Source organism: Eptesicus fuscus, chromosome 22 (assembly GCF_027574615.1).
Source record: "Eptesicus fuscus isolate TK198812 chromosome 22, DD_ASM_mEF_20220401, whole genome shotgun sequence".
Taxonomy (NCBI): domain Eukaryota; kingdom Metazoa; phylum Chordata; class Mammalia; order Chiroptera; family Vespertilionidae; genus Eptesicus; species Eptesicus fuscus.
In genome coordinates, this window is record NC_072494.1 from 15952221 (window position 1) to 15978968 (window position 26748).

Genomic DNA, 26748 nt, shown 5'->3' on the forward strand with positions numbered 1-26748 from the left:
CCTTTTCTCCACATCCTTGCCAGCACTTGTTGTTTGCTGATTTATTGATAGCCATTCTGGCAGGTGTGAGATGATACCTCATTGTAGTTTTAATTTGCATCTCTGTGATGGTTAGTGACATTGAGTATTTTTTCATATGTCTATTGGCCATCTGGTCCTCTCTGGAGAAGTATCTATTTAGGTCTTTCGTCCATTTTTTAATTGAATAATTCATCTTTCAGTCCCATCATTCTTGACTAAATTCTTCCAAGTGTCAACAATATCTCACAATTCAGTCCAATAACTTCACCTCCCCAGGTTATATCATCAAGTTCTATGGTTCTCAATACCAACTCTACAATGATGAACTCCCAAATTTATACATCCAACTACCTATTCAATGTCGCAACCTGAAACACTTAATAGAAAACTCAAGTCAGTATAGCCAAATCAGATTAGTTGTTTCACACCTGCAACTTGCTTCTCCCAGTGTTCCTAATTTCAGTCAATGGCATCCAACTTTTGAGGCTCTCATTGATGTTATTGATTTTTTATAGGTTTAGATATATTCTTATTGATTTCAGAGAGGGAGAAATAGAAACATCAATGATGAGAATCATTGATCGGCTGCCTCCTGCACACCCCCTACTGGGGATCAAGACCACAACCCATGTCCTAGCCAGTTTGGTTTGGCTCAGTGGATAGAACGTTGGCCTGTGGACTGAAGAGTCCCGGGTTTGATTCAGGTCAAGGGCGAATTAATGTTTCTGTTTCTCTCTCTCTCTCTCTCTCTCTCTCTCTCTCTCTCTCTCCCTTCCTCACTGAAATCAATATATATATTGAGAAAAAAAACACACAAAAAAAACAACTACAACCCAGGAGCTCCAACCGGGAATTGAACCATTGAACCGTGATCTCCTGGTTCACAAATCAACACTCAACCCCTGAGCCACACTGGCTGGGTGGACTCATTTAATTTTTATTTTAATCCTCACCAAAGAAGTGAGGATCCTTTTTTCCATTGATTTGTTGTTTTCAATCCTTACCCGAGGGTATTTTTCCCATTGATTTAGAGTGGGAGAGAAGGAGAGGAAAAAAAAAATCAATGTGTGAGAGACACATCGATTGGTTGCCTCCCACACTGACCCCGAATGGGGTGGGGAACAAACCTGCAACCAAGGTAAGTGCCCTTGACTGGGAATCGAACCCGACACCCTGCAGTGCCCAGGCTGACGCTCTAACCACTGTACCATGCTGGTCAGGGCTGGGGTCATTTGTGACTACTCTTTTACTCAGATCCCACATCCAATACAAGTTATCATCCCACTATATTAAAATATATATATCCCAAATCCATCTCCCTGATAATACCCTAGGTTCAACTCACAATCACCTATTTCCTCAGGTATCACAATGGTCTTCTAACTGTCCACTCTAGTTACATCACTTGCCTTTCAATGTGTGTATATATATATTAGATCAAGTTACTTCCCTGTTCAAAATCTTCCAATAGCTAGCTTCCTATCAAATCTAGACTAAAACATATACACTTAGTCAAGTCTTATAAGGCCCTATATTATCTAATATCTGGCTACCTCTCCTACCTATTTCCTATCATTTTTCCTCACCTAGTTTACTATTTCAGTTCTTTCCTATTTCTTAAACACTAGATGCCCAGTGCATGAAATTCGTGCACTGGGGTGGGGTTGGGGGGTGTCTTTCAGCCCAGCCTGCACCCTCTCGCATTCCAGGAGCCCTAGGGGGATGTCCAACTGATGGCGGGGAACAGGCCTAAGGTGTCAGTTGGACATCCTTAGCACTGCCACGGAGACAGGAGAGGCTCCGGCCACTGCCGCTGAGCTTGCCAGCCATGAGCCTGCTTCTGGCTGAGCAGCGCTCTCCCTGTGGGAGTGCACTGACCACCAGGGGGGCAGCTCCTGTGTTGAGCACCTGCCTCCTGGTGGTCAGTGTGCGTCATAGTGAGTTTGTTCCGCCATCAGGTCTTATGCTCATGCTCCAGATAGCTGTATGAGGTCCTTCATATCATTCAGGTCTCTGCTCAAATATTATTGCTTCAAAGGACTTCCCTAAGCACCTAAAATTACTTACCTTGACTACATTTCATTTGCAACACTATCACCAAAATACTATGACATCATATTCATTTATTTAATATTTATCTTATTAGAAAGTGAGTGTTATGAGGACAGTGATTTTTGACTGTTTTATTTACTACTGTATCCCCTGGGTTTAGAACGGCATAAAGCATACAATTAAAACTTGTTGAATGAAATAATAAATATTCCTTCTGTTAAAAGGCATAGGCCAGACCAGTGTGGCTCAGTGTTTGAGTGTCAACCTATGAATCAGGAGGTCACTGTTCAATTCCTGGTCAGGGTACATCCCTGGGTTGCAGGCTCGATGTCTAGTAGGGGGCATATAGGAGGCAGCCAATCAGTGATTCTCTCTCATCACTGATGTTTCTCTTTGTCTCTCTCCCTCTCCTTTCCTCTCTGAAATCAATAAAAACATATTTTTAAAAACCTGAATGGGAAGTATCAAGTGTAGAAAAGATATAACTGCAAAACAAAAAGATTAAATCAAAGATTCATGATTTACCTAACGTGGAATTATCTACACTAATAAAATAGAAATATGTAAATTACCGCACCTCACGATGCCCAACAGCCAATCAGGAGGGAATATGCAAATAAGCAGGACAAAGATGGTGGTGGCCCCGCCCCCCAGCCACTCCAGGTGTGGGAGTGGCCAGGCAGGGCAGGATGCCTGCTATGAGGGGAAGGGGGGGGGGGGCGCGGAGCTACAGTAGCGGTGCTCCTGCCAGAGTGAAGCAAAGCCTGTAGACTCCAGCACGGAGTCAGCGAAGACTCCAGCTGGAGCGAAGGCAGAAGGCAGCGGCCAGAGCAAAGGCCTGGGTCCCGGGTGCTGGAGGAAAACCAGTGCCGGCAGCCAGGTGAAGGAAGGCCTATTGCACGAATCTTTATGCAATGGGCCTCTAGTAACATAATATGTAACAAAAGATAAGTTAACCAAAATGTCACTAATGATGAAATTCACATTCATCTGAATTAGAACTCTCATTTGTGGATGAAAAGGATATATATACACACATATATAAATTCTATTTTACTAGCAACCACTTCAATTCTCTATACTCTGATTCATTTTAGTAACTCAATAGGAATATTTATTTTTTTACAATGTTTCTACTCATCATCATAACCATATTCTGTATTTAGCAACTTAAGAAATGGTTTAGATTTTCAAATGTCCATAATCAGAATTTCAAAATTCAAAATAATGTGTATTTTATTCTCTTTAAATATCAAGTTGATTTTAGAGCAATTTCAGCTCCTGTTCAACATCACCAGTATCATCTGATTTCTTTGTGGTAATTGTATCCAGTCAGAAAATCAAGAGAAACTAAGAGGAATTAGAAAATATTTTTGTTTTTAGTATCTTGTCATCATGACTAAAAACAAAACAGAACTTAAAAAACCTGTAAAACATTATAAGCTTTTTGGGAAAACATAGAAACTAAGTTGCATTTTTCAGTGCAAACATCTAAAAGCAGTGAAGTGAAATTCTATTCAGTTCATTTCTTCTTATTCTGCATAGGAAATCTCTATTGACAGGTAATATAAATTAGAAATATTTGTTATTAAGAAGTTTAGTTCCAATTATCATTATATACTTTATTTTAAAAGTTATGTAACACTATGAAGAAATACTTTCCCATTTAAAAGTAAAATGAATGTACACTGAAATATTTACTGATGAATTATGTCTGGAAGATTTGCTTAAAATAATCAAAGGGGTGAAAAGGGAGACAGTGTGATAACTGGGTATTCAAAAATATTCAAGCTGGATGTTGAATACATGAAAGCTCATTATACCATTCTCTTTATCTCCATATATGCTTGAAATGTTCCACATTTAAAAAATCAACACAATTAAATGGGGGGAAAAGTATACAATCCTGTCATCAACTTGCATATGTCTGAGAGCAAATGACTAAAAACTATAAAAAGCAAAAATATTTAATGCTAAAAATAAAATTTTATATTATTCAAATGGATGTTCAACTCTGAAATAGCAATAAGGTTATTAGATAAATTTCTGTCATTACTTGAAGCCATAATTTATGATGTGTCAACATCACACTGCCCATTAACACCCCCAATGAGGCAGTTACTAAAAAAGTGATTTCTAAAACATGAAATGTAAAAATGAAAGTTGTAATTAACTAAGATGACAAATCATAAGTATGAAAATCTAATCTCTACATACAAAAGAATATAAACAAAAAAACACACTCCAAGTAATTTAAAGGGAAAAAAAAACCCTACAATATAGCTCAAAATAAAACAAAAACTGTTTTAACTTCCCTCTCTTATGGTAGCCAGGCTTAAGATAGCTCACACTCTGAAAAGACAGACACAAAATAGACCTCACAGTGGATTTCAGTAACCTTAAAAGGTTCATAACAACAACAACACACATAACTTAAATAGCAAAATGAAATTGTTAACTGGAGACATACCACCTACACATATGGTAAAACTTCTCTACTGTTTGTAGGCAGATCATTTGGGGCAGGATTGAATGTGTCCAATTCTTTATTGATACAGTATAGAAAAAGACTTAGAATAAAGCCTCAAGTAGTACTGGTAATTCTATAAAGACACAGTTCCTAGCAAAATATCTAATATGGATGGACGGAGACTTGACTTGGGGTGGTGAACACACAATTATCATGTACAGATGTTTTGTAGAGCTGTGCACCTGAAACCTGTATAATTTTGTTAGCCGGTGTCACCCCAATAAATTCATTTTTTTAAAAAGATATAGGGAAGGTATAGTCTGTACTTTAAAATACAACTCAAGGACAGAAAATTTGAATTCCATTCTTTTTTATTTTCTTTAAAAAAATTTTTTTAATTGATTTCAGAAAGAGGGTGATAGAAACATCAATGACAGAAAATCATTGACTAGCTGCCTCCTACATATCCCCACACTGGGGATCAAGCCCGCAACCTGGGCATGTGCCCTGACTGGGAATTGAACCGTGACTTCCTAGTTCATAGTTCATAGTTTGATGCTCAACAACTGAGCCACGCTGGCTGAGCAATTGTTTTCCGTTCTTGATCCTTAAAGATCCTGAATAATTTTTTGTTATTATTACAAGCATTATTTTTGTGAAGTATCTCATACTAGAAGAGACTATATACATATGTATCTAAATGCACAGATATATAGGTTGTCCCAAAAAATGTATACACACTTTAACAGCTGATAACTCACTTAATTTTCACTCCTTTTCAGGTTTAACTGATTTGAAATAATGGGTGAAGCCAGACTAAGTTTTGAACAAAGAAAACTCATCCTAAAGTGCCACTAGACTTTTTCAAAAGGGGATACATAAAAAATAAAGTTTACAGTATAAAACCAATAGTTGACGAATTGAAGGCACACAAATTCTGAACAAAATGATTCTTGATGTTTGCGATTCCACTGCTTTGTGTTATCAGTAGTGCATGGACAAGAACGGTCATCAGTTTGAAAACAGGCATTGACAAAAAATTACTCACTTCTGTACATTCTTTTAAATTTTAAAAATGAAATGTATGTTAATGAACACTGACTTTAAACTTTTCACAAACTTACATAACATTCTTACAGAGGCTGTAACAATAAAGATGAGACAATCAGAACATTTTTCTTAAGATCTCTCTCCATTATCTTGCAGAATCCTATAATCTGTCTATTGAAACACCTTTCTAAATTTGTTTTCTTTTAAAAATTCAGTAATTATTTTTAAATTCTAGTACTAGATTCATGGGTAGTCTGTGAAATAACTATTGGATTTTACCCCCAGAAGTGTTTTCTAGATGCATGTATATCCAAATATGACATTAAGACATTTTTCAGCCCAACTCAGTGGTTGATCACAGACCTATGAGGTCACAGTTCAATTCTCAGTCAGGGCACAAGCACAGGTTGTGGGCTAGAGCATGCAGGAGGCAGCCAATCAATGATTCTCTCTCATCACTGATGTTTCTATCTCTCTCTCCCTCTCGCTTCCTCTCTGAAATCAATAAAAATATTTTTTTAATCTTTTTTACATAAACTTACTATGGAAATATATCCAAAACAAGATAAGGAATGCAACCAATGTCTGCCTACTTTTCAAACTAGAGTTCCTCAATCCCAAAATATCAAATTATCAATCATTTAATATCAAAGCACCTTTTTTACCTACAAAGTTACATAAAAAGTATGAAGACTTTATAGCTTCCTAAGAATAAGTAATGGCAAAAACTCTGCAATTAAGTCATGAAACCTTAACTCCTAGGAATATGCTTCCATCCTCCTTGCCCTTTTGAAAGTCCCTACCATCATACAATTCATAGCTTCAACTGGATTAGAATCCCTTCCAGGGTAGAGGCCATATATTATTCATCTTTGTTACAACTCAATAATTAACTCAATAATATTTGTTATAACTAAGATAAACTTCAGGAAATGAGCCTCAAAACATCTCATTTCCAATACAAAACTGGAAAGATAGAAGTTTGAAAATAAAAAGGTAACTAAAAATAATAAATTTATAAACAATTGTGCTATATTATATTCTCTTAACACCTAATTCAGAATCACATACTAACACTGCAGAAATAAGTATGCAAGGAAATAAAATAATTAAAAAACATAGATCTTCAAGTTCTCCTTACTGTCATCATGCTCAAATAAAGTCACAGAATCTTTCATCTTTTCAACTCATACCAGCATACTCACTCCCAAACAAAACTAGAAAAAAAAAGGCTTTCAAATGAGACCTGAATATAAATGGGTTCTATTTCATTACAAGGTAAGTTCCCGAAATTGTATGTATAACTTGTGTGATTGTTCTTATGCTCATTTTCTACAGTGAGCAAGGGTCTTACACCAGATTCTCAGAAGGGTAAGTGTCCCAAAAAAACTTTAAGAACCACTGATCTAGCACATCCAAAAAATTCAAATTTCCAGAGAAATAAAATTAAGTTGGCTTTATTCAAGTCATATTCATAAAGGAGATCCTTACTATAAAATTAGCCTTTCTAAGAATTCCTTCAGCCTAGCCAAAGTTTCAATATCCATAGGCACATATAAAAACAATTCCAAGATCCCCCAAATAGTTTATTCATAAATGCCAAAAAAAAAAAAAAAGCAAAAGATGACACACTCTATCACAACCTGGCTACCTACCCTGTTAAGAGTCTTAATTAAATACACTTCTATCCTTCCATATTAAAATGCCTGGAAGATCTAAATACCCTCCAAACCGTAGATTTTTTTAGGAAGGTTTTCTAGTTTCAATTCCACACTGACTTGTTTGCTTCGCTCAAGTTAATATGTATCTCTGTCAAGACAAGTCCCCCTTCATATGTACTCAGGTTGTTTCAACAGGGTCACCTTGATTATTCTCAGCCTAAGACAGGACAATTTATTAAGAAGATATTAGATAAATATTTGTTGACTGAATGAAAGATCCTTCCTCCCAAAGATTTAAAGTTAAGCTGTCAAAATAAAATAAAATAAAAATTAAGCTGTCAGACCCCATGCAGCTGCTCTGGTACAAGTTAAGCTATGAAAGGTCCCTCTCTCACACACACAAGCCTAACTGTCAGAAATGCTCTGCTTCCTCCATAAACAGAAAATAATACAGTCATGGATACACATTTTCAAACAGACCAACCTGAACAAGGACAACATACATTCCATATACATGTCTGACACAATTGATCTGTACCAAATATATTATCCAACCAGTCACATATGCATGCCCCTATCTTTCCAAAAAACTCAGGATTTGCCTGTCAAAGACCTTCAGAGGCTCCATTCATTGTATGATGAAAATACTACTTGAGTAGTGGTCAAAACATTTGAGTTATAGTCCCAACTCTGTCTCCAACTTAACTTGTGTCCTTGGAAAAATTCTCTCATTATGCCTCAATTTCCTATTCTGTAAAATAGGAGAAACCATCTATCCTATCATTTTCACAGGGATTTAGGATCACACACACACACACACACACACACACACACAAAACAAACTGAAAGTGCATTCTGAAAAACACAAATGCTTTACTCTATTATAAAAGTGTTGATATAAACTCAGGTCCACAAAAAGGCCAAGCATTCTTTATACCCTCACAATAATTGTTCTGTTAAAGATGGTCTGGGCCGTCGCATTTACACAATTCACTCTATCAGAGAAACAAACTCTTCTTAAGACCACAACTGGCTATGACAAGTTTCTCCCATTCCTGACCCCACACATAACATACTACATAGTATGTCTAAAATACTACTGCCATGACTGCTCTTTCCCAACAGGTAATAACGTACTCACTACTCCCAAACCCTCAAACACACATCCATCAGCAGGGAACATCCCAAGTTTTATTTTAAAAATAAGCTAACTTATAAGGGGAACTCCATTACCCTTATACAAATACAAATACAAGCAAACTCTTCCGGAACACTTTCCTTCCTTACATGCACACACAAACAGCCGCTATATACCAACAAGGCCAAAGACATGTCTTTCCATGTACAAACTAACCAATAACATGCATTAAACTTAGAACGCAGATCCTTCTGTCGTTCGCTGCATACAGTTCAGCGTGTCAGGAACACAACAGACCTGATCACTCAGGTAAACTACCCTCAGAAGATCACTTCTCCTGCCACTCTGATCCCCGTCACAGACGGAATCTGGACCTGGGGGGGATGCTCCAATCGTGCCTACACAACACACAAAATAAACCTGTCAGGGACACCGACGGCTCCGCCTCCTCTTGCTGACTTTCCCGCCCCCCTTCCCCAAGCCAGGAGCCCGCCAGTGAGGGACACCCCTTCGGCCCCGCCAGGAGGGACTTCCCGATCAGCTCAGGATCCCCTCCCCTCCCCTCCCCTCCCCTCCCCCATTCTTAACACCGCTCTCCCGGAGGTTCAGGTCCGGGAGATGACAGGAGCGCCCAGGAAGCCAAGGATTGAGTAGCTGAGGACTTACTTAGGCCCAAAGGTCTCCCCAGGCGCTTCTACTCACCGTGTCAGAGGCCGAGGCCCAGAGATGAGAGTGCAGGGAAGTGGGGAAGAGGGGACGGCCGCCACCAGGCTCCTCCGCTTCCCTTGGTCCACAGCGGATCCCTCTCGCTTGTCAAGAGGCGGCCAGCGGGTGAGCGGACTGGCGGAAATGTGAGAGAGGAGAAGAGAAAGGCGTGGGGCTGAGCTGGAGAAACTGAGGGGAGGTGGGTCCCGCAACCGAGACGGGGATCGTCTCCCCCTCCGCAAAGCGAACCCAAAATGGCGGCGGAGTGGCGGCGGCAGAGCGGCGGCGGCAGCTCCTCGGGAGGGAGGGAGCGAAGGGCGCCTCGTACCCCCCCCACCTCCCACTCCTCCCTCTTCGCTTTCTCCACCCCCCCGCCCCCCCGCACCCGACTCCGGCGGCGGAGCGCGCACGCCCGCCCACACGCGCCGGAGTGTAGCTGGGCTCGTCGCTCGCGGCTCCCACCAACCACCGCCTTGGGTCGCCTAGCGCGCCCGCCAGCCCGTACGCGCTCGCTCAAGGGCGCCTCCTCGCACCTTCCCCTGCTTCCCCTCGGCCCCCGTCGAGCCGGCTCCGGCGCGGCCCTCACGCGTACCTCCAGCGGCGCGAGCCCCAGCCTCCTCTTCCAGCGCCTCTCCTTTCCTCCCCCCTTCCCCCGCCCCCACTGCCACCAACAGCCGCCGCGGCCGCCGCCGCCTCCTCCTCCTCGCCCCCCCTCCCCCCCACATTCCCTCCACCCCTCGCGCGTGCGTCTCCCACAATCCCCCCCGCGGGCCTGTTCCATTCCGTGAGCTGCGGGAGCGGGTAGACGAGGGCGGCCGGAGCGGGCGGAGCGGGCCGTTGGAACTGGAACGACCCGCGTGGCGGACAGAGACCGGGGACTACTTACCGCACCTCCCTGGCCCCGGCCCCGCGGCGGCCGGCGTCGCTTCTCCCCTCCGCCTCCAGCCCCGGCCGGTGGGTCCGGGGCAGCTCGGCGCCCCTCCGCTGGGCGGTGGTTGGAGGCCGCGGCGGCTGCGCGTTGGGTAGTTTCCTGCTGTAGGGGCCGAGCCTGCGTCTCCGCCGCGGGACCGGGTCGGTGGAGCCGGCCCAGCTTCGCTGCTCGCTCCGTCGGGAGGACTGGTCCGCGGCTCTCGGAGAGGGAGTGAACCTGCGCGGGCGTTTACCCACGAGGGAAGGGAGCGGGACTGCGAACCTGCAGGAGGTAGGAAGTGGGGCTGAGGCGGGCCGACGACCCTCCTTGGGGACTTCTCTCTGGGCTCCTTGTTGTGGACTTGGGACCCGAAGAAACACCCGCGCCGTGGTCGCCTTTCTCTCCTTCTAAATCCCGCTTAGATTTCTCGAATTTCACACCACTGTCTTTCTGTGCACTGCTCCTTATGAATGGATGACACATTTTCAACTTCATGTTAGAGGATAAAGAAACCATGTGTTTCTAGTTCAGTTCTGGACTCGATCTTCCGTGTCTTGTACGTCCTTCAGAAAGTTCTTTTCCTTAGCTCCTTCTTAGGTAATAGAATTAGCTCCTAGGCACAGGGAAAGTGCAGAGTACTGTGTTATCGTTCAGAGGACTGTTGATGTTGATAAGGCTTGTGGGTGTAATTGGTAGTTGTGTGTGATTCTTCCAAGTCATTGATAAAACTATGCAAAAATTAGGCCTATCAGATTGCTGTGGCTCCTAATAACTTGCTTCTCAAAACTCTGTACCAACATTTACTCTGAATGATTGAATGCAGAACTGTGGACTATTAAAGTACACTGATAATCCCAAAGTCTCTCATTTCACTCAAAGGGTAAAGCAGAATAAATTAGGAAAGGGATCTACGTAGGTTTCCCTTTTCTTCAACATTTGTGGGCTTCTGGGGGGGGGGGGGAGATAGTTTGAAAATCCCTAGGGGGATATCCTCTAGGGGGATAGTTTGAAAATCTCAAAGGTCTAGTCAAGTTCAAGTAGACACTCCTAAATTTCACCCTTAATCATTTTTCAATGTATGGATCAGGTTTTGATGGCTTGCTTTTTTTTTTTTTAAAGAAAAAAAAAACAGTTTTAATTACCTAACTATTTGCTTTTCCTCACTATGTCTCAAGTTCCAACTCTTTCATGGAGTCCATTTAGGTTTACCTTGATCTTTCTTTTTTTAATATTTTTTTTTATTGATTTCAGAGAGGGAGAAAGAGAAAGCTAGAAACATCAATAATGAGAGGGAATCATCCATCGGCTGCCTCCTGCACGCATGCCCCAAACCCTGGCATGTGCCCTTGACTTGGAATTGAACCTGGGACCCTTCAGTCCACAGGCAGACGCTCTATCTACTGAGCCAAACCAGCTAGGGCACATTGATCTTTCTTTGCGTTTTATAAGCAAGTGTGTTATCCTACCGACACGTTTTTAATTTGAGGGCAGGGACTACGGCTAGCATGTGAGTCATGGAAATGTTGAAGTGAATGTTAGGTACTTTAAACATGAGAAGGGAAAGAGAATTAGCATTATCTTGTATGTCCTTCAGAAAGGAGAACATGTGTTCCTGTTTAATCCTTATAGTTAACAATATGTTGAGGTAGATCACCTTATCCCCATTAAAAGCCTGAGGCTCAGAGAAGTCCAGTAAGTTTATCTTTAGGCTTTAGTTTGTCTGTCTCTTAAAAACTTAAATTATTGCTCAAACCGATTTGGCTCAGTGGATAGAGCGTCAGCCTGCGGACTGAAAGGTCCCAGGTTCGATTCCAGTCAAGGGCATGTACCTTGGTTTCGGGCACATCCCCAGTAGGGGGCGTGCAGGAGGCAGCTGATCGATGTTTCTAACTCTCCCTTCCTCTCTGTAAAAAAATCAATAAAATAAAATAATAAAAAAACTTAAATTATTTCACTATACCACATTGCCTTCCTGGTAAATTCCAACAGTTTATAAAGAAAGTTACTTATGGTCTCTGCCTTCATTTAGCTTTCAATAACTGCACTAAGTTATGAATTGTCAGCTAAGCATAGGCAGATTCTGTAGAGAAGAGAATCTTTTGTGTATGACCCAGGTGCTACCAGAGACCAAAATATAAAATAAAATGGCCTTATTGAATGAGTGAATGCTGAATTATTTAAACCAAGGAAGGTATGGGAGACAAAATAATGGTTCCTCCAAAGATGTTCATGTCCTAATCCCTAGGACCTGTGAATAGATCACATGACAAGAGGAAATTAAGTATGCTGGTGGAATTGAGGTTGCTAATGAGCTAACCTTAAAATAGGGAAAATATCCTGGATTACTTGATAGACTTACTGTAAGAGGGAGATGGAAGTGTCGAAGTGATGCAATATGACAAAAACTTGACCAGCTATTGCAGGTTTTGAAGATGAAAGCAGGCTTTAAAAATTGAAAAAGTTTTTTAAAAAAACACACACACACACACACACACATACCCCTCAACAGATTCTCTACTAGAGCCTGCAGAAAGAATACAAGCCTGCAGACACTTTGATTTTGGATGTCTAAACCACAGAACTCTAAGTGGCCAATTTGTGTTGTTTTATGCCACTAAGTTTGTAGTAATTTGTTACAGCAGTAATAAGAAACTAATATAGGAAGGGGAGCCAATCAGAACTAACCTCCAAAGTACTATGATTTGGATTGTGATTTGTGCTTTAAGTGCAGTTGTGGTTTAACTGAAAGTTTTCTTTAAGCAAAGTTATAGGCACTCGAAGCTGCCTAGATTTCCAGTAGAGGCATACCGCATTTTATTACACTTCACTTTATTGTGCTTTATAGGTGTTGTGTTTTTCTACAAATGGAAGGCAACAGTGTCCACCAGCAAAAAGATTACAACTCACTTAACTGCAATACTCACTTTATTACAGTGATCTGGAACCAAATCCACAGTATCTCCAAGGTCTATCTGTATTTCCCTATTGCTCTGCTTCTCCTGGCATCAGTCCTCAAGCTGTATGCTATACTAGAGGCCAGATGCACGAAATTCGTCCATGGGTAGGATTTCTCAGCCTGGCCGGCGATCAGGGCCAATCTGTGGGACGATCGGCGGGTCAGGAGGGCCCCCCGCTGGTACCCACCTTGGCTGGCCTGGGGCCTGCAGGCTGGGGGGGGGGGGGGGGGGGGGGGGGGGGGGAAGCTCCTGCATTGAGTGTCTGCCCCCTGGTGATCAGTGCACATCAGAGCAACTGGTTATTCCACCCTTCAGTTGATTTGCATCTTAGGCTTTTATTATATAGGATGGGCTATATGATATTACTGTCTAGCAGCAGATATTAGCTAAACTGCTCTCAGATTCCCCCCCTGCAATAGAAGCAAATAAACATTTATTTCATGGTGCTTCCTTGCTGGGATGATGTCTAAATGCAATACAGATAAATAGGAAAAGCTCTGTAATATAAACTTTTAAAAAAAGGCTTCAGATGTTAAAATAAATTTTTAAAGCCTTGGCTGCGTAGGTCATTTGGTCATCTCAGTATGCTAAGGTTGCCCTAACTGGTTTGGCTCAGTGGATAGAGCGTCGGCCTGCAGACTGAAGGGTCCCACGTTCGATTCCGGTCAAGGGCATGTACCTTGGTTGCGGGCACATCCCCAGTGAGTGTGCAAGAGGCAGCTGATCAATGTTTCTCTCTCATCAATGTTTCTAACTAACCCTCTCCCTTCCTCTCTGTAAAAAATCAATAAAATATATATTTTTTAAATATGCCAAGGTTTTCACTTCAATCCCTCCTCAGAACACATATAAGAAGCAACCAATGAATGCATAAATAAGTGGAAAAACAAAGTGATGTCTCTGTCTCTGCCTCTCTTTCTCTCTCTAAAATCAATAAATAAATTTTGTTTTTGTTTTCTTTGTTAATCCTCACCACAAGATACTTTTTCTATTGATTTTCAGAGAGAGTGGAAGGGAAGAAAGTGTGTGTGTGGGGGGGGAGGGGGATAGACACGATTGGTTGCCTCCCACACTCTCCCTTACTGGGGCTGGGACTGAACCTGGGATGCAGGTATGTGCCCTTGACCTGGAATCGAACCTGAGACCCTTTGGTGCATGGGCTGATACTCTAACCACTGAGAATACAGGCCCAGGCAATCAATAAATAAATTTTTTAAAAAATTTTTTGCCCTAACTGGTTTGGCTCAGTGGATAGAGCGTCGGCCTGTGGACTGGAAGGGTCCCAGGTTCGATTCTGGTCAAGGGCATGTACCTTGGTTGCGGGCACATCCCCAGTAGGAGGTATGCAGGAGGCAGCTGATCAATGTTTCTCTCTCATCAATGTTTCTAACTCTCTATCCCTCTCCCTTCCTCTCTGTAAAAAAATCAATAAAATATATTTTAAAAAAAATTTTTTAAGATAAAACCTACTGGTTAACTTTATAACTAAATGTTTAAAATAGTGAATTTATTTAAAAAATTTATTAATAGAAGATAAACTGAAATTAGATTCAAATTAATAAAATGAATTTTAATAACTCACTTATTCTTAGCTAAGATCAAAATCAACAAATAGCTGCACAAATAAGGGATTGAGGCCACCTAGGAAGAAATATGGTATAATGATGAAGAATGTCTCTCAAGTCCAATAACCATGTTTACATTCAAGCCTCTCCATTTTTTAACAGTACAGTGGTTTCCATGCCGGAAAAACTGATTTTGCAGCTCTTCCCATTAAGAGGTAAAATCTACTTCCCATCCTTTGAATCTGGGTTGTTCAACTTAAGCTGCAATAGAATGTGACAGAAGACCATGCTGATTCTGAGCCAGGTTTGAAGGTATTAAGTTATTTCAGGTCCCTTGGACCTCTGCCACTGCTGTGACAAGTCCAGGATACACTGCTAGAGGATGAGGGACAGTATAGAGGAGAATCAGTCATCCCAGCTGAGGCCAACCTTGACCAGCCAGCCAACCTCTTTGGTAGTGAGACAGACATCGGTGTGCAGCCAAGAGCGAGAACCATAGCACAGATGTCAATGATTAAGAAAATTTCAACCCATTTAACTAACATGTTGTCTTTTGGGTACCGTTATACCAATTAAATATTCAGTACATATTTCTCCAAAACAAATATTCATGTACCCATTAGCATTAGAAAGAGATCATTACCAATTTCTTTGTCTAAGCCTTGCCCCAGTCTTATCCCTTTACTTTCTCTTTAAGAGTAAGCATTATTGCCAAAACCGGTTTGGCTCAGTGGATAGAGCGTCGGTCTGCGGACTGAAAGGTCCCGGGTTCGATTCCGGTCAAGGGCATGTACATTGGTTGCGGGGATGGGCACATCCCCGGTACCGGGTGTGCAGGAGGCAGCTGGTCGAGGTTTCTAGCTTTCTATCCCTCTCCTTTCTCTCTGTAAAAAAAATCAATAAAATATATTAAAAAAAAAAAGAGTAAGCATTATTGCAAATGATGTGCTTATTCTCTTGCCTTTTTCTTTCAGTTTTACTAAATATGTATATACTAGTAGCCCTGCGCACGAATCCGTGTGCCAGTAGCTCTCTGCTGCCCTCCTATAGCTCTCCTGTAGCTTCTCCCCCGCTCGCCCCCCCCACCCCTCCCCGCCATAGTTTGCTGCCCTGCCCCCTCCTGTAGCTTTTCACCACCCACTTGTGTAGTTCGCTGCCCCACCCTCCTGCAGATCCGGTCGTTTAAGGGGAATCAATCAATGGAAAAAGTATATAACGACCAGATTGAATAATTAGCATATTCCTCTCTTATTATATAGGATTCCCCAAGTAATGAATTAAGCTTTATATGTTTAATTTTTTTAATCCTCACCCAAGGATATTTTTTCCATTGATTTTAAAAGACAGTGGAAGGGAGGATAGAGGGAGAGAGAAACATGGATGTGAGAGACACATCGACTGGTTGCCTCCTACACGCCCCCAGACTGGGGCCAAGGATTGACCCTGCAACCCAGGCATGTGCTCTTGACCAGGAATTAAACCCAAACACGAGACCCTCAGTCCGAGGGCCAACTCTCTAACACTGAGCAACTGGTCAGGGCAAGCTTTATGTTTGGAATTTTGTATGTTACATCATGATGTATATAATAGTTTTCACTCAATATTATTTTTTTGTTTTGTTTTTTAATCCTCACCTGAGGATATGTTTTTTATTGACTTTTTTAGAAAGAGAAGAAGGGAGAGAGAGAGGAGTATTAATCCGTTGCCTCCCGCTTGCACCCCAACTGGGAATTGAGCCCACAACCTTTTTGGTATACAGGACAATGCTCCAACCTGGACTAATATTGTCCAGGGCTCAATATTAGTTTTTGAGATTCATACATGTATTGCATGAAACTGCAATTTATTCTTTTTATTTCTGTATGGAATTCCATTGTATGACCATATCTCTGTTTACTCAGTCTTCTACCAATGGACAATTTGGGCTTTTTACAGTTTTTGATAATTCTTCATATTCTCTTACTATGAACATTGTTACACATATTTTCCGGTGTACCTGTATAAGTGTTTTTGTAGAATAAATATTAAGGAATAGAATACCTGGATATTAGACTTGTACATTTTCAACTTTAAAAGATGATGCCAGATGTTTTTTTAGATACAGGCAGTCTTCGGGTTATGTCGGACTCGACATACGTCGTTTCGTGGTTATGTCGCCATCTCCCATTTATTTGTAAAAAAAAAAAAAAAAAGTTTCGTCATTTTGACGTATGTACATATGTGCTTTGTGTTTTTTATTATTTACCACAAGTATAGGTCAGGAATTGTTATCTTTCTTTTAAATTTTTTTTACTGTTTCATTTCATTACTGCTGTGTATGTGCTCCATGTGAGTGACATAGGTGCTTAGGTAGGTGGGTTCCGACTTACGGCGAAAATCTGACTTTGCACTGTAGGAACGGATCTCCGACGTAACCCGAGGACCTACTGTATTTGTCCTTACTCTCTCATTGACAGTGTATGAAAGTTCCTAGTGCTTCCTTCACAGCCTCCTTAACATTTCCTATTGTCTGACCTTTTCATTTTTCCCAATATGGTGGTTGTGAATGATCTCATTGTGGTTTTAATTTATATTTCTCTGATTTGTAATGAGAATTTTCATGGGTTTACTATCCATCTGTATAAACTTTTCTGTGAAATGTCTGTGTCTTCTCATTTTTTTTATCTATTTGTAGGCATTCTTTATATATTCAGGATACTAATCCATTGTGCAAATATATTTTCCCAGTTCTGGCTGACCTTTTCACTTTTTGAAGAGTGTGGGGACAATGCTGAAAGGAGTGACAAGACTTGTCTCCAGGGTCCATAAGGTGAGTCCTAACTGACTTAAATGCTTTATACCAACTGTCTATAGGTGGATTTCTGTTTTTATATGGATTTACTGTATCCAGAATTAAATGCGCTGGAGAACTTCAGCTAACTTTAATTTACAAGTTCACACTCAAAAGAACAGTTACAGCCCTAACCGGTTTGGCTCAGTGGATAGAGCGTCGGCCTGCAGACTGAAGGGTCCCAGGTTCGATTCCGGTACCTTGGTTGCGGGCACATCCCCCGTAGGAGGTGTGCAGGAGGCAGCTGATCGATGTTTCTCTCTCATCGATGTTTCTAACTCTCTATCCCTCTCCCTTCTTCTCTGTAAAAAAATCAATAAAATATTTAAAATAAAAAATCAATAAAATATTAAAATATATATATATATATATATATATATATATATATATATAATTGTTTTTTTACAGAGAGGAAGGGAGAGGGATAGAGAGTTAAAAACATCGATGAGAGAGAAACATCGATCAGCTGCCTCCTGCACACCTCCTACGGGGGATGTGCCCGCAACCAAGGTACATGCCCTTGACCAGAATCGAACCTGGGACCTTTCAGTCCACAGGGCGACGCTCTATCCACTGAGGCAAACCAGTTACAGCAAAATATATATATATATTTTAAAAAGAACAGTTCCAGTTCCATTTCTCTTCCCATTCACTTCACTCCCAGCTGCCCTAAAAATCTTCAAGTAACAAGGTCTCCATAGAATAGTTCTGCTTGAGAATTTACCATGTCATAGGAGAATTAACATTTTTTAAAAGATAGAATGCAGTTATCTTTTTTTTTATTGCAGTTATTTTTACTATTATTCTCTAGTTGGATTATCATTTCTTAATAAAGTACTTAAAAATATGTTGCCAGTTTAGACCCTAAGTATCTGATAGTTGAATAAAATCATATATGAAAGAGATTTTGCTGCTCTACTTCATTCTTTCATTTATTTAGCAAATAGTTTTCAGTACTTTCCATATTGCAAGTACTGAGGATTTTCAGATTACTCATTTCACTAACGGTTACTATTTGTTGGGCATTCATTATGCGCCAGGCACTGGGCTAAGTGCTTTACTTCTTTAGTTGTCACAATAACTCAGGAACTAGATGATAGCTTTGTTTCACAGGCGCAGAAATTGAGGATTAGAAAGGCAAAGTAAGAGGCTGTGAAATTGCAGAGCCCAGACTAGGTACCAGGTCAGTCTGACTTCAAAGCCTGTGGCCTTAACCACCGTGCTATACTGCATGTTAGAGTCCATGCAGTATAGGATCTCACGGTCAGTGGTGGAATCATGAACAAATGGTTGTTCAGTATGGTGCTGGTAGTAAACACCCAGTAGCAGCACTTAACCTGGGCTAGTAGGGTCCAGGGGAAATCCTCCCAGAGCTGTATCCTGAAAAATGAGAACTGAGCCAGAAGGGCTTAGTCACTTCCATCTCATTGTTTAATTACTACAGATTAGATTTCCTAGAAAAGCAGCCCTTCCTCCTATAGAATTCATTTCTTTTTTTTTTTTTTTTTTTTTTTTTTTTTTTTTTTTTTTTTTTTTTTTTTTTTTTTTTAATTTCTTTATTGATTAAGGTGTCACATATTTGTCCTCATCCCCCCATTCCCATCCCACCCCTCTCCCCACGCATGCCCCAATCCCCTGTTGAACTTAACCGTTGGATAGGCTTTTATACATGCATACAGGTCCTTTGGTTGAACTCTCCCCCTCCCCCCACCCTCCCCCTACCCTCCCCTATCCTCCCTCTGAGGCCCGATAGTCCGATCGATGCCTCCTTGCTTCTGGTTCTGTTCTTGTTCCTCAGTCTATGTTGTTCATCATTTCCCCTAGATGAGCGAGATCATATGTCACTAGATATATACTAATAAGAACTGAATGTGAGACGAGCAATAATAGTTATGCTGACAGGCAAATGAATCAATCTGTAGCGAGCTTCCCCCTGGACCAACAGTTCTTTTGAGACCCAATTTCAATGTCCAGTAGTTCCTTATGTGTACATGTCAGCACTGACCCCTCAGCTCTGGATGGTGGACAAATGGTGGTAATGGAGGTCCGACTCCCTCTGGTTTGATCTCGGCTGAACCCAGGGGCACGGCGTCACCCGGACTAAGGGGCACGTGGCCTCACCCATACCCAAGGGGCGCGTGGTCTCACCCGGGCCTGGGACCCAGTATCACCCGGATGGATCCAGGGGCGCACGGCCTCACCCGGACCCAGGATCTGGCTTCACCCGTACCCAGGGACGCTTGGCCTCTCCCAGACCCAGGGGCACATGGCCTCACCCGGGCTTAGTTGCACAAGGCCTCACCTGGTTCCAGGGACACATGGTCTCTCCCGGACCCAGGGACGCTTGGCCTCTCCCAGACCCAGGGCCACTTGGGCTCACCCGGGCCTAGGTGCACGAGGCCTCATCCGGATCCAGGGACGCATGGTCTCACCCGGACCCAGGGACGCTTAGCCTCTCCCAGACCCAGGGGCACGTGGCCTCACCCGGGACTAGGTGCACGAGGCCTCATCCGGATCCAGGGACATATGGTCGCACCCGGACCCAGGGACGCTTGGCCTCTCCCAGACCCAGGGCCACTTGGGCTCACCCGGGCCTAGGTGTACGAGGCCTCACCCGGATCCAGGGACACATGGTCTCACCCGGACCCAGGGATGCTTGGCCTCTCCCAGACCCAGGGCCACTTGGGCTCACCCGGGCCTAGGTGCACGAGGCCTCACCCGGATCCAGGGACGCATGGTCTCACCCGGACCCAGGGACGCTTGGCCTCTCCCAAACCCAGGGCCACTTGGGCTCACCCGGGCCTAGGTGTACGAGGCCTCACCCGGATCCAGGGACGCATGGTCTCACCCGGACCCAGGGACGCTTGGCCTCTCCCAGACCCAGGGCCACTTGGGCTCACCCGGGCCTAGGTGCACGAGGCCTCACCCGGATCCAGGGACACATGGTCTCACCCGGACCCAGGGACGCTTGGCCTCTCCCAGACCCAGGGCCTCTTGGGCTCACCCGGGCCTAGGTGCACGAGGCCTCACCCGGATCCAGGGACACATGGTCTCACCCGGACCCAGGGACGCTTGGCCTCTCCCAGACCCAGGGCCACTTGGGCTCACCCGGGCCTAGGTGCACGAGGCCTCACCCGGATCCTGGGACACATGGTCTCACCCGGACCCAGGGACGCTTGGCCTCTCCCAGACCCAGGGCCACTTGGGCTCACCCATGCCTAGGTGCACGAGGTCTCACCCGGATCCAGGGACACATGGTCTCACCCGGACCCAGGGACGCTTGGCCTCTCCCAGACCCAGGGCCACTTGGGCTCACCCGGGCCTAGGTGCACGAGGCCTCACCCGGATCCTGGGACACATGGTCTCACCCGGACCCAGGGACGCTTGGCCTCTCCCAGACCCAGGGCCACTTGGGCTCACCCGGGCCTAGGTGCACGAGGCCTCACCCGGATCCAGGGACACATGGCCTCACCCGGATCCAGGGACGCTTGGCCTCTCCCAGACCCAGGGCCACTTGGGCTCACCCGGGCCTAGGTGCACGAGGCCTCACCCGGATCCTGGGACACATGGTCTCACCCAGACCCAGGGACGCTTGGCCTCTCCCAGACTCAGGGCCACTTGGGCTCACCCGGGCCTAGGTGCACGAGGCCTCACCCGGATCCAGGGACACATGGTCTCACCCGGACCCAGGGACGCTTGGCCTCTCCCAGACCCAGGGCCACTTGGGCTCACCCGGGCCTAGGTGCACGAGGCCTCACCCGGATCCTGGGACACATGGTCTCACCCGGACCCAGGGACGCTTGGCCTCTCCCAGACCCAGGGCCACTTGGGCTCACCCGGGCCTAGGTGCACGAGGCCTCACCCGGATCCAGGGACACATGGTCTCACCCGGATCCAGGGTCGCTTGGCCTCTCCCAGACCCAGGGCCACTTGGGCTCACCCGGGCCTAGGTGCACGAGGCCTCACCCGGATCCTGGGATACACGGTCTCACCCGGACCCAGGGACGCCTGGCCTCCCCCAGACCCAGGGGCACGCGGCCCCACCCTGGCCTATGTGCACGAGGCCCCACCCGGATCCAGGGACACATGGTCTCGCCCGGACCTAGGGGTGCGTGGCCTCTCTCAGACCCAGGGGCACGTGGCCTCACCTGGACCTAGGTGCACGAAGCCACCCGGACCCAGGGGCGCGTTACCTCTCTCAGACCCCTGGTCGCGTGGTCTCACCCGGATCCAGGGGCTCACGGCCTCACCCGTACTCGGGACCCAGCCTTACCCGGATCCAGGGGCCCACGGCCTCACCCGGACCCAGGGTTCAGATTCGCCCGGACCCAGGGGCACATGGCCTCACCCGAACCCGGAATCCAGCTTCACCTGGACCCAGGGGCGCGTGGCCTCACCCAAACCCAGGGGCGTGAGGCCTCACCTAGACCCAGAGGCGTGTGACCACATCTGAGCCCAGAGGCTCGCAGGCTCGCCTGGACTCGGGTCTCAGCGGGGTTTCGTCTTCTTGATCCCAATTCCTGTTGGTCAATTCCCTCTCAGCAATTCCTTCGGTCATTTTCTCAGAGCTCCAGGGCGGCTGCCGCAGAACTCGTTGGGCGGTGGGCTCGGCAAGGCTCTGGTGTGCCCGGTGCCCAGCGGTGGGCTGGTCTGGTGTCGCTGCGTCGGCCCTTGGGTCTGCAACGGTGGCCAGTCGCTGAGCGTGCACACCTGGCCACTTCGGGGCATTGAGATTCTTGAAGGACTCGGAGGTCAGCAAGCACGGAGTCTCCCTCCCCATGTCTCCCAGGGGCTCGTCTGTCCGTGCTCGGCAGCGAGTGGAGCCGTCGCCTCAGCCGGAGACCGCCGGGGGAACTGCGCCGAGCACGTTCCAGGCCACCATTGTGTCGCCTGAGCCATAGTTCTTAAAGTGTGGACTTTGGGTCACTGGCATCAGCATCATCCTGCGTACCCCTCTCTTTTATTCTAGTTGTAGAGCATCTGCTCAGCCAGCCCCCCGGTCTTTCTGGCTGGTGTCTGCTCTGCTCTCCCGTCGTAGTCTCAATATTGTTGTGGTAGGCAACGATCAGGCTGCCGCCCTATGTCTCCATCTTGGTCCTGCTTTGTAAAGTTAAGTCTTGATTGTTGTTGGTGTCACTGGGAGGAATTGTCCTCCAGGCCATTTGGCCGTGAGGACCCTCTTTGTCTATATAGGAAGAGTTGCTGTGCAGGAGACATGTTTGTGGGCCGGGTCTTGATGCAGCAATGCCTTGGCGCTCACTGAGTCTGCCTCTAGAATGCCTCCCTTATGCAAGTGATTGAAATCTGGTGTCATCTCCCACCAACCACTAGATGCCCTCGTTTCTGGGTCTCCAATGTAGTGTGGGTCAGCCACTACCTGAGGCACTCAGCAGGAAAAAGCTTCTGCTCAGCTTGGCTGGGGCGGAGCTACAGGGTGGAGCCTACAACCTTGGCTTCCTGTCAGCCCCGCCCTATGAGGCTCCTGTGTCTGTGTCCCTCTGTATTCCTTGCAAACACCTCTGAGAGAAACGCGCCCTGGAGTTTCGCCCACTGCCAAACAGTCCAGTCCCTCCCCTAATGAATCTGGACTCCCAGATTCTCGCCTGGAACTGGGTTTCAGTGTAGTTGGAACTGGGTCTCAGCGCAGTCTGGCGTCCCTGTCTCCTTCCCAGCAGGGCCACCCAGTGGCGCAGGCAAAAGTCCGTCCTCTGCGCACCTTCCAGTGCGCGCGTCTGGAGCCGCCGCTTCGCTGTGCCTCCGCCACCACAGCCCAAATTCATTCCCCCAGCGTGCGCCTGGCTTCCCAGGGTTTCGCCCGGAACTGGAGTTCAGTGCAGTCGGAACTGGGGTTCAGCACGGTCCTGAGCTTATGTCTCCTTCCCGCTAGGGCAGTTCAGTGGCGCAGGCAACAGTCCGTCCTTTGCGCCCCTTCCCGTGCGCGCCTCTGGAGCTCTGCCTTCCCCCGCTCCTCTGTGCCTGCGCCCCACAGCCCAGATTCATTCCCCCAGCCTGCGCCTGGCTTCCCAGGGTTTCTCCCGGAACTGGCGCTCAGTGCAGTCGGAGCCGGCGCTTAGCGCACTCCGGAGCCTTTATCTCCTTCCTGCCAGTGAACGCCGGCCAGGCCGTCAGCCGCCCCTTCCTCTCCGGCTCCATCCTCCCCGCAGGCGCGCGTGCTCGTGTCTCCGCCAGTTTCTCCATACCTCAGGCTTTTACGGCTCCCCCGATTGTCCCCGTGGCCTTCTCCTTCCCCCCAGCTGTGGGCATTTCAGTCCGCCAGCTCTCCTGTGGTTCTGGACGATGTCCGTTCTGACCTCTAGTTGTGCCTTTGAAATTGTTGTGCCCGGCTGCAGGTTAGGTGTTTCACCTATGCCGCCATCTTGGTTTCTCCCTAGAATTCATTTCTTTCCCAGTGGTTTACCATGAACCTATGTACATAAAATGAAAATAAAAGTAAGGATCAACAGAGGAAGGATTCTGGTCTCAACATTTCAAAAGCAATTTCTTCTTTAATAGCAGACAAGGAAGACTTGAGTCCAAAATGCAGAGATGTCTGAAGAAATTTCGTGCTTCACATAGATTGGTTTAGAGCAGTGGTCGGCAAACTCGTTAGTCAACAGAGCCAAATATCAACAGTACGATTGAAATTCCTTTTGAGAGCCAAATTTTTTAAACTTAAACTTCTTCTAACGCCACTTCTTCAAAATAGACTCGCCCAGGCCATGGTATTTCGTGGAAGAGCCACACTCAAGGGGCCAAAGAGCCGCATGTGGCTCGCGAGCCGAAGTTTGCCGATCACGGGTTTAGAGTAACTGTCTTGATTGGTTCATGAATGCTATTCTTAACTGCATGGTGTTCATTCTGGAACTGTGTAGAAGCTATTGTACTTAGAGTTGTTTTCCCTGGAAGCAAGAGACTAGCTGGGTGATGCCATGTATAATGCTGTGATAAGTAAGGAATCCATTTTGCTAGCTCTTAATTTGCTTCAAAAAGCAGTTAACGAAAGTAATAGAATTCTTGTAGAAATAGCACCACCTTGTGGTCCTTGAATATCTTAAATTTTCCATTTCACTACTTTTAGAGACATGGTGCTCTCTCTCCAGTAGAATTGAGTAACTGTCCTATCAATAGTAGGGTGTACTATTCAGATTGCTGTACTGAGGTAACAGACGCTGAATTCTCATTGGCTTAACACAGCAAATGATATTGTTTATGAAGATGTGTGCATGTGTTTTGTTTTTCCTGTTGCTGTTTCCAGAGTGGTTTACAGGCACATGTGGGAGGGGCTTGACATGGGAATGAAGGTTCATCTTGGGATGCCACCGCAGCCTATAGGTTGCCATGACAGGGGAAGAAAAGAGGGTTTATAGTCACTCTAAGCTGACCAACTAGAAAAGACACAAATTATATTCACGTAGAGCTCATTTATGAGAATTAATCAAATAACCCAAATTTGTCTGTACAGGAGGCTGGAAAATATAGAGAATTTGGATATTTGATAAACATTGGTGTCTGCCATCCTCAGACAAAGTTGGAGCAACTCTGTTACTTTATATTAAATCTATAAGTTCTGGTTCAAGAGGTTTCTGTGTGCAGTTCATTGAGTTGAATTAGTGCAATTTATTTTCACTTAGCTAGATGCTTTACATACTCCCTGCTATATGTCTCCAAGGAAAGAGTCTTTATTCCAGGGCACAGTATGAAGTATTTGTGGTGTTTCTTAGAGAAGGAAATACAAAGGTGAATAAAATCTGATCCATTCTCTTCCAAGTGTGTGTCCAAAATGGGAGACAGACTTGTGTATACGATAGTATATAATAAATAGATTTTGGAGTCAGACAAACCTGAATTTGAATTCTGGCTTCACCACCTGCCAACTCTGTGGCCTTAGGCAAGATTACTTAATTTCCCTCATCATAAAACAGATATGATAATATTCTACCTGTCTTCTAGGATTCTTGGCTCAGAAATGTGTTTAAAACTCTGTATTGCCTCACATCTAACAAGTATTCAGTTAACAAAAGCCACGAATGCAGTTCAAGGCAGAGTAAAAATGCCATGCAAGCGCTGGCCGGTATGACTCGGTTGGTTGGGTGTTGTCCCTTATTACTGGTCTGTTTGCTAGTTCGATTCCCAGTCAGGGCAGTGGGGGGCATGCTGGGGGCAGCCAATTGATGTTCCACTCTCACATCTATGTTTCTCCTTCTCCCTCTTTCTAAAAATCAATAAAAATATTTTTTTAAAAAACCTGGCCATTTTGCTAAGTGGTTAGAGCGTCGGCTTGCAGACCAAAGGGTCACGAGTTTGATTCCAGGTCAAAGGCACATACCTCAGTTGAAGTTTCAATCCCCAGGTGGGGGGTTGTGCAGGAGGCAACCAGTCCATGTGTATCTCTCACATCGATGTCGCCTTCTCTCTTTCTTCCCCCCTCCCTTTCACTCTCTTTAAAAATTAATGGGAAAATATCCTTGGGTGAAAATTTGAACTATATATATATTTTTTTGTTTGTTTGTTTTGTTTTTAAATGCCATGCAAGACAAAGTGCTATCAGCAGAGAGGAAAAATAATTACTTTTGACTGGAGGTATCTGGAAAAGCTTCACAGAGGATGTGACATTTGAGATGCGCCTTAATGAGGAGTAAGATTTAATAGGGAGAGAAGAGGGAAGTTGAAGTGGAATGAGCAGTATAGAAGTATCAAAGTGAATAACGTGTTTTAGCACGGTCATAGGCTGGAATATGTAGTTCATTCAGGAATGAGACTAGAGAGGTCAATCGAAGTCATGGCCTTGGTTACCATGCTAAGGACTTTGAGGCTTCTTTTGTCATCAGTAGGAAATGAAACTTTTTTTAAAATATATTTTTATTGATTTCAGAGAGGAAGGAAGAGGAGAGTTCAATGGTAGGGATGAGAGAGAACCATTGATTAGCTGCCTCCTGCACGTCTCCCACTGGGGATTGAGGCCACAACCTAGGCGTATGTCCTTGACTGGAATCGAACCTGGGACCCTTCAGTCTGCAGGTCGACGCTCTATCCACTGAGCCAAACTGGCTAGGGCAAAACCAACCTTTTTTATTAGAAGAAGGTTAAACTTACTATTTGGGAGGACAAGTTTTTTACACTATGAAAGATGAAGAGTCAGAGATTTAGAGGTAAAGATAACCAATTAGAAAGTTGTTATTGAGTTTAAGGTCTTTAATTTTAAGTGGGTGTAAGTGTTATGAGGGCTGGTACAAAAATAATACACGTTTTCTGCACTCTGAGGCTGCTTGGTAAGACTAAATGTAAATACAGGCAGCTTCCATGTTACCTGTTGATTTATCAGGTATCTCCCTTATTGCAGCTGTCTTTCATATCTGCTTCTGCTGATTTCATATCCTAATCTTTCCCTT

The 26748-nt window shown here is 44.9% G+C and overlaps 2 protein-coding genes across 3 annotated transcripts in view; one reads left to right on the forward strand and one right to left on the reverse strand.

Moving 5' to 3' along the window:
* ASH1L (ASH1 like histone lysine methyltransferase) overlaps nucleotides 1–9144 on the reverse strand; it is a 118514-nt gene extending 109370 nt beyond the window's left edge. Inside the window, exon 1 of the mRNA XM_008155687.3 lies at nucleotides 9095–9144. The gene's annotated coding sequence lies outside the window, so the exon portion shown is untranslated. The remainder of the gene's footprint in view (nucleotides 1–9094) is intronic.
* Nucleotides 9145–10230: 1086 nt separating this feature from the next.
* The window catches only part of DAP3 (death associated protein 3), a 29970-nt gene continuing 13452 nt past the window's right edge, over nucleotides 10231–26748 (forward strand). Inside the window, exons 1-3 of one of the 2 annotated variants that reach the window (XM_054711732.1) lie at nucleotides 10237–10298; nucleotides 14692–14744; nucleotides 17257–17338. In XM_054711732.1, coding sequence (XP_054567707.1) covers nucleotides 17297–17338 — 42 coding nt within the window. In that variant the 5' untranslated portion in view covers nucleotides 10237–10298; nucleotides 14692–14744; nucleotides 17257–17296. Of the gene's footprint in view, nucleotides 10299–14691; nucleotides 14745–17256; nucleotides 17339–26748 lie in introns of both variants that reach the window. The other variant, XM_028131424.2, reaches the window with a different exon arrangement.